Source organism: Sprattus sprattus (assembly GCF_963457725.1).
Source record: "Sprattus sprattus genome assembly, chromosome: 14".
NCBI lineage: Eukaryota > Metazoa > Chordata > Actinopteri > Clupeiformes > Clupeidae > Sprattus > Sprattus sprattus.
The window spans coordinates 5,244,456-5,251,955 of NC_137912.1; the positions used below are offsets into that span (position 1 = coordinate 5,244,456).

General features: G+C 50.8%; 1 protein-coding gene across 1 annotated transcript in view; it reads left to right on the plus strand.

Moving 5' to 3' along the window:
- Positions 1-7,500, plus strand: part of LOC308375282 (nck-associated protein 5-like) — a gene marked incomplete at its 5' end in the record, with an annotated part of 164,912 nt that overhangs the window by 122,713 nt on the left and 34,699 nt on the right. Inside the window, 3 exon segments of the mRNA XM_080851357.1 lie at positions 390-2,444; positions 2,696-4,347; positions 5,506-5,599. Of these exon segments, the coding sequence (XP_080707483.1) occupies positions 390-2,444; positions 2,696-4,347; positions 5,506-5,599 (3,801 nt within the window).

The following is a 7,500-nucleotide window of genomic DNA, read 5'->3' on the forward strand; positions in this document are numbered from 1 at the left end:
AATTACGTTATTAACCGGTTACCATTATTTTAGGTAAACGATTCTGATCCGGAACATATTTTTTTTGAAAGTTTCTGGTTTCGTTTCTGTTCCTAGCAAAACATCAAAAGTTTCTGGTTTTCGTTTTTGTTCCGTGAACCGGTTCAAAGCCTTGCTCTCTAGGTTTGGAGCAGTGCCTAATATGCTCACTCATTCAGATTGGTTTCAAATATTGTATTTCTGACATGCTTTTTTTCTTTCTATCTATCTTTAGATCTCTCTATCTATCTTTCTATCTATCTATCTATCTTTCTTTCCTTCTTTCTATCTACTTTTGTTCTTTGTCCTTTCTTTCTTTCTTTCTATCTATATTTGTCCTAATCTATTTCTTATTGATGCTCCTCCAACAGTCCTCGTTAACCTGGGAGAAGAGGTCAGGTCTCGGCTCCTCGGTGCCCGGCAACATCTGCGCTCCTCTGGAGGATCACTTTCCCGCTCGTCCCAAGGAGTGCCACATCCTGGAAGGCCTCAGGAGACTGCAGCGCCGGCGGTCCAAGGGATCCACATCCTCCTCCTCCTCCCGACGGCCCAAGTCGGCCTTCAAGGACTGCATGAACTCCAACGAGGGCATCTACTCCCTGGGTATGAAGGCTGGGGGTCTGGGGGGGGCCTCTAAGTCGTCCGCTCCGATTGGGGGGGGCACTCCCGCCGCTCTGGTCGTGGGCGCGAAGAAGTTCGTCTACGACTCGGATGACGCGGACGACGAGTCGGCACACGTGGCTAGCGTCAGTGTCCGTCAGCGCCACAGCGTCCCGAGCAAGGACATCGGCTGGCTGTGCTCGAAGAAGCTTTCGCACAGCGTGTCGGACAGCCTGTGCAGCTGGGAGGGAATTCAGGAGAGCGTCGGCGTCGGCGTCGGCGTCGGCGTCGGCGTCGGCGTCGGCGCGACCCAGGACGTCGGCCACAGTGAGCCTCCGCCACCCTACAGCGCACAGGAGCGTCCCGAAAAGCTGCTGAGTTTCATCAACGGCTACCTGTTCAGCAGGAAGAGGTGTTCGGCACCCACTCCCACGACTCAAATGCTCTACGAGGTCAGCTCCAACGAGGCCGACTGCGCTCTGCACCTCTCCGAGTCCGATGACGCATCCGATGATGCTCGAATTAAGGGCCACTTGGAGCAGATGTCCAGGGACCCGAAGCGGTTTTCCCGGGATTCGGATCAGATGCACCGCGTCAGGAGAGAGCAGGTGAGAGCGCAGTCGGCTGACAGCAGGCCCAGACCTCTGAGTCTCGTGAAGGACCAGAAGGTTTCAAAGGGGGTCCAGTCTGAGGAAAGTATCACAACCATCTTCGACGCGGACGGCCAGCCGATCAGACTCTTCGAGACGCGCACATCTGTGCAGAGTGTGGTGCCAAACGAGGCCCCGACTAAAATGGGACCCCCTGACTATGCGGAAATTGTGGCACATGAGAGACCCAGTCGACTGAGGGGAGGCAATAACAGAAACTACAGCGTTCTGGAGTCACCAGAGAAGCCCGGAGAGACTCACCTCCGAGGGCAGCTGACTAGCAGAACCAGCGATAGCAGGGAAGGAAGTGCAGAGAGACTGCAGACCCAGCCTGGTAACCCTGGTAACCACCAGCACAAGCTCATCAAGCCCCCTTACAGCCGCACCAACAAGGGGCACTCTGTGCCTCCCATGATTAGCACTGCTAGCACTGCTAGCCCCAAGGGCACCAACACCAAGACAACTGCAACACGTGGCAAAGGTTCCCCACTGAAGGTGTCCTTGGGTCAGGTTGGCACAGAGCTGAGCGGTACCCCTGGGTCAATGGCTCAGGAAAAGTCCGCCTCATCCTCACCTCCGGTCAAGCTCTCCAGGTTTCTGAAGGCCCCCAACAGTGGACAAAGCCCCAAGTCAGCTCCGCAGTCTGGCTCCAAGCTTCCGGGTAAGGGAGAGTGGGGCAGGAGTTCTTCGAGCTCGCCGCACTTGTCCCGCAGGCACCTCCCTCACATGGACTACGGCGAGCAGCCCACTCGAGACAGGCACTTTGAAAAAGCGAAAAGCGAACTCAGGTCTCCCTCCCCACCCCCTCCCCCGGGCCGCACCACCTCTCTCCTCATACGACCAAACTACGAGGCCGTGCCTCAAGCACTTAAACCAGGAGGCCCCGTTCCCCCTGCACCCCCCAACACTGTGAGGGGCCCTCCACCTAGCTACCAGCCCCCAGCTATTCCCACAATGCAGCACTCGTGCCCTCACAAGGATGTGGACTCCCTAGAAGTGGACGCGGGGTATGGTACAGTCAACCCGCAGAAACTGGTTGACAATGGCACCCACCACCTCCAAAAGTCTTCCTCCTCCAATCAAAATCAAACCCCCACCAAAGGGTTGCCAAAACAACGGGTCCACACCAAACTCTACCTCTCCTCCTCCTCCCCAGGCCTTGTGCCGGGCCACCAGGTATGTTTGTAATGTATATGTGTATATCGTTTGTCTATAATTTGCTATTTTGGCTATTTATTTTATCTATTTATTTTATTTCTATTTCAAATTTGTATTAATTTTTTTTTGGATGATAATGTATATAGACACTTGATTCCTACTTGATTTCCTATTCCCTACCCTGCTGCTTTGACAATTGAATTTCCCTCACAGGATTAATAAAAGTTGATCTATCTATCTATCTATCTATCTATCTATCTATCTATCAGGACTCTGCGCCCAAAACTTCCCAAAAAGGCGCTGCCCCATCTTTACACACCCCTCAGAAAGTGGCGTCGCAGCAGAGTACAATCCAGACCAAGAAGGCTCCTCCAACCAATGACAATGGATACACACCGTCAAACAAGACTGCTGGCAACCTGCAGACTCCTGGGCAGTACCCAGCCCAAGACTGTCCGGAACCCCGTAGCCCTCCTCAGGCGGCATCCCACCAGCGTAGCCCCCACAACTCCGCCGAGCAAGCCGCAAAGACTCGTATTCCCGTCGGCCTCAAGGCCTTCGTGAAGTCCCCTGCGGCTCTGAAGAAGAGCTCGACCATTCCTGGGAAGCAGGAGAAGGACCACATCAACACGGTCTCCAAGGAGACCGCCTCCTCCGAGGGGTTGAGCCAGAGCGAGAACGCACCGCCGCCATACCACCTTCACCTGCCACCCGTCAGGGGCAATATGGAGCCCAGAGAACTTCCGCTTCCTCAGCGCAACTCGATAGAGGAGAGCACGCAGACCACTCCTCCAGGAGAAGGTGGCGGTGGTATGCTGGGGGACAAGGCCGACAGGGACAGCCGGCTGTTCAAGCGATCCATATCCATCACCACCAAACCTCACCTGAAGCCTGCTCTCGGCATGAATGGAGCAAAGGCCCGAAGCCAAAGCTTCAGCACTAATTACATGGAGAAACCCAACATTAACACCACGCAGGTGAACGCAGATGGTCCTGGAAAGGTTCGCACCCAGATCATCACCAACACGGCGGAGAATAGGAACTCTATGTCAAGGCAGAGCTCTTTTGTTGAGGGCACACTAGTAAAAGCAGGTACTGGCTTTCCAGAGAGTGGATCATCATCTTCCGTCTCAAGGCCCACTCAGATTGAAGGCATTACTGGTTCGAGTAGCCACCATGGTCTCCCAGACAGGACCTCGAGATTCAGCGCTAAATTTGACATTGCTGCTCCTTCCCCTCAGAAAGAGGCTCGGAGCTTGCCTCTGTCTGATCGGCTGGGCCTAAAAAAGAACTCTCGCCGACCCGCAAAGGTAGCCTCCCACCCACAGTTTGAGTCCACCTCTTTCTCTGCTAACAGCGCAGAGGTGCTGCCACAGGGGAAAGGCTCGACAGCGGGCCAACTGGAAGCCACGCCCCAAAATCAGTCAACGACCAATCAGAGCAATCCCGATGAAGAAGAACCGGCGGCAAACCCGTTGGTGGGTTCCATCGAGGAGAAGGTGATGATGGGGATCAAGGAGAATGTGCAGAAGATCCAAGTTCTGGAGAGGTCCAATTCCTCCGAGGCTAAGCAGAAAACCGGTTCTTCTCTGGCCAACTGGTTCGGGTTCCGGAAGAGCAAGCTCCCGGCGGCGCTCAACAGCAAGAAGGTGGAAAGCCCGAAGGGGAAGGAGGACAAGAAGGATCTGAAGATCGGGTCGGTGCTCGGAGGTCGTCAGACAAAGTCCGACAAGAAGAAGGACAAGAAAAAAAACGAGACGCAGAGCAAGGAGAGCCAAGAGTTTGTCATCTCGGACAACAGCAACAAGATGAACTCCATCATGGATCATTGCAATATTCAGATGGGACACATAACGAACCAGCTGCAGACATCAAACACCTACATCGGCAAAGACCAGTTTGTGAAGGAGCTCCTGGGCAGGTGAGTGTAAATACCCAAACTTAAAATGACAGCCAAAATTGCCTTCGGTGTTGTAGTGTAAATGTCTACCCTGTTGATATAACTGATTGAATTCACATAAAGATCGGGTAATTTAAATGGTCTGAGAAACAAAGTAGCTGAATGCTGGGGGAAAGATTATGCTCAGTTTTAAGTAGTTCTACTTTTGTGTGGGTTTTGCATGGAGACATTGTGAAGTAATTACAGGAAAAATGCATAGCGAATGTTTCTCGGCCAAAAAGTCAACAGCAGACTCCATGCATTTAACTGAGGGTTCTCTCCATTGTAGTGTAAAAAAGCAACGAGCCGTCAATGTTTTATGCATTTTGTAACCCGTACCAAATCTAAGACATGATTTATGCAGAAAAGAAGATCGAAAAATGTGGAGAGAATTTAACGATTTGTAACAAGCACACAGAGTTTAAGCGTGTAAAAAAAAAATAAATGCATTGCTGCCCACAGCCAAGTAAATAACTCTCCAGACACCAACTGGCAGATTTTAATCAAGAATGGTTACTGATATCCCTCAAGGAGCCAGCATTAGAGGTGGTGGTGATGCTATCAGTCATACAAGCTTGGGCTCTCGGGCCAATGTGGATGGGAGAGAGGTGTGTGTGTGTGTGTGTGTGTGTGTGTATTTAAGCTTGGGCTCTGGGGCCAATGTGGATGGGAGAGAGGTTGATAAAGCGATGAGAATGATGGCGCTGGGGCTGGGGCAGTGGCATGGGGGTGTATGGATGTTATCATCCCAATCCCTTCCCACCTGCGGAATTGCATGACTTAGTAGACGGGCAGAAGAGCAATGTAGGGACTAACTAAACGCTCGGTGCTTCCTGGGAGTTACTTACAGCCAAGCAGTCACAGGATGGGCAGGATCTGTCAATTGTCAGTTATATTAAACATATGCTTCTTGAGGAAGTGTGAAGTTGAGAAGTATATTATCACTAAACACACACACACACACACACTAACTAAACGATCGGTGCTTCCAGCGCTATCGATAAAAGGCCAAAAAGCCCAAAAGTAAATCTTTAAAAAAAGAAATGTAGGGACTAACTAAACGATCGGTGGACTAACTAAACGATCGGTGGACTAACTAAACGATTGGTGGACTAACTAAACGATCGGTGCTTCCTGCAGGACCGTGGCGAAGGGCGACTCCCACGCGGCGTCGGTGGCGGCCATCAGGAGGAGCGGGGAGTTGAAGGGGGAGGTCGAGATCCACTCCGATACGGTAAGCATCCGGCACCCGTAATGAGAACTCCCCAACAGTCCCCCCGCAAGGCTCTGCAATTCCCTCGTATCTCTGCCCACAGGAAATTAGCAGATGCCTGCTGTCTACTTTATCTATTTCGACCCCCTTGCTCTCTCTCTCTCTCTCTCTCTCTCTCTCTCTCTCTTCTCTTCTCTTCTCTTCTCTGTCTCTTTCTCTCTCTCTCACTCGTTCTGTATTTCTTTGCTACATTGTCCCTTGTAGTCTCTTTTGTCTGTCTGTCTGTTTCTCTCTCTCTCTCTCTCTGTCTCTAAGGGATTCTCATGCTCTCAATCTTCAGCCCCCTTCAGTCTATTTCTTCATGTCTCCTCCTCTTATTCTCTATGCATCTTTCTGTCTCAAGTGTCTCACACACCCTTTCCATCTGTCTCGCTTTTGCCTCCGCTGTGACTCGCCAGTCACTTTCTCTGTTGCCTGTAGCTTGCAGTGTTTCCATCTCCTTCTTTCTTTCATTCATTCTTTACTCCCTTCTTTCCCACCTCCTTCCCTCTCTTCATCTCTCACTGCGACACTACTTTCTGTAGCTTTCCTCACACTTACATTTCTTTACCTTACATTCCCTTTTCCGAGAAGCACCAAGGCGTGTCTGGGCGTGTGTGTGTGTGTGTGTGTGTGTGTGTGTGTGTGTGTGTGTGTGTGTGTGTGTGTGTGTGTGTGTGTATAAATGTTTAGTCAAGTGGCTGTTGAGTCATGTATTCTACATAATAGAAGAGCCCTTTCTAGCAGATACACCACACTGAGCTGACTAGACCTTCTATTGAAGAGTGACCTTAGCAGCTGGGGGGGATGGGGGGAGGGAGTTATTGTGAGAGAGAGGGAGGGAAGAAAGGATGAGAGACAGAAGGAAGATGAGTAGCCTGAGCTAAAGGGGGGGGGGGGGGGGGGTTGAGGGGGGGGGGGGTTTGGATGGAGGAGAGCGAGAAAGAGCTGGTCTGACGGATATAAGCAGGGAAATTCAATCCGGCTGATGTGGAATTTCGATAGCAAAGAGAGCACTCTTATCACCAACACTCAATTTAACAAAGGGCCCATTTAATACTGCCAAGGCAACCACTCCCTATCTGCTTTCCGCAGGGATACAACAAAGGGATGGGGGCCTTTTTGTTAGTCCTGCTCACGTCCCTTTCCCCACCTGCTCTTGGTGTAATTGTACTTTTTCTCTATCATTCCTCTCTTTCCCTCCTGTTTAAGCTTTTGCATATAAAAGAACCCGCCTTTCACCTGCATTCCGGAATCCTTGTCGGTTCTGAATTCCACATTGTTCAGTCACTCCCCCTTACCAGCATGGGTTTGCCCCCTCCGTCATCCTGAAGGGCAACAGGAGAATGAAGGCTGAAGTGCTGAAGGCTTCTTTCTCCATGTGTGCCCAAGGACGATAACTACAGCTCTCTCTCTCTTGACATTTACCTTTGTCTTTGTTACGTTTTACGTTTGAGAGATTTGTTTTCCTCCACACACTCGCATACACACAGGAGTGCGTACACACAAGAATACACACGCCATCTGCACCCCTTTCTCTCTCTCTCTCCATCTCCATCTCTCTCTCTTACACATTTACACACACACACACACTCTTACACACACACACACACACACACATACACACAGGAGTGCGTACACACAATAATACACACGCCATCTGCATCCCTTTCTCTCTCTCTCTCTCTCTCTCTCTCCATCTCTCTCTCTTACACATTTACACACACACACACACATACACTCACTCTTACACACACACCAACACATCCACTTCCCTTTCTTTCTCTCTCTCCATCTCCCTCTCTTACATATTTACACACACACTCTCTTACACATTTACACACACACTCACACACAAAGCGACTGATTTCCTTCTAATTGAT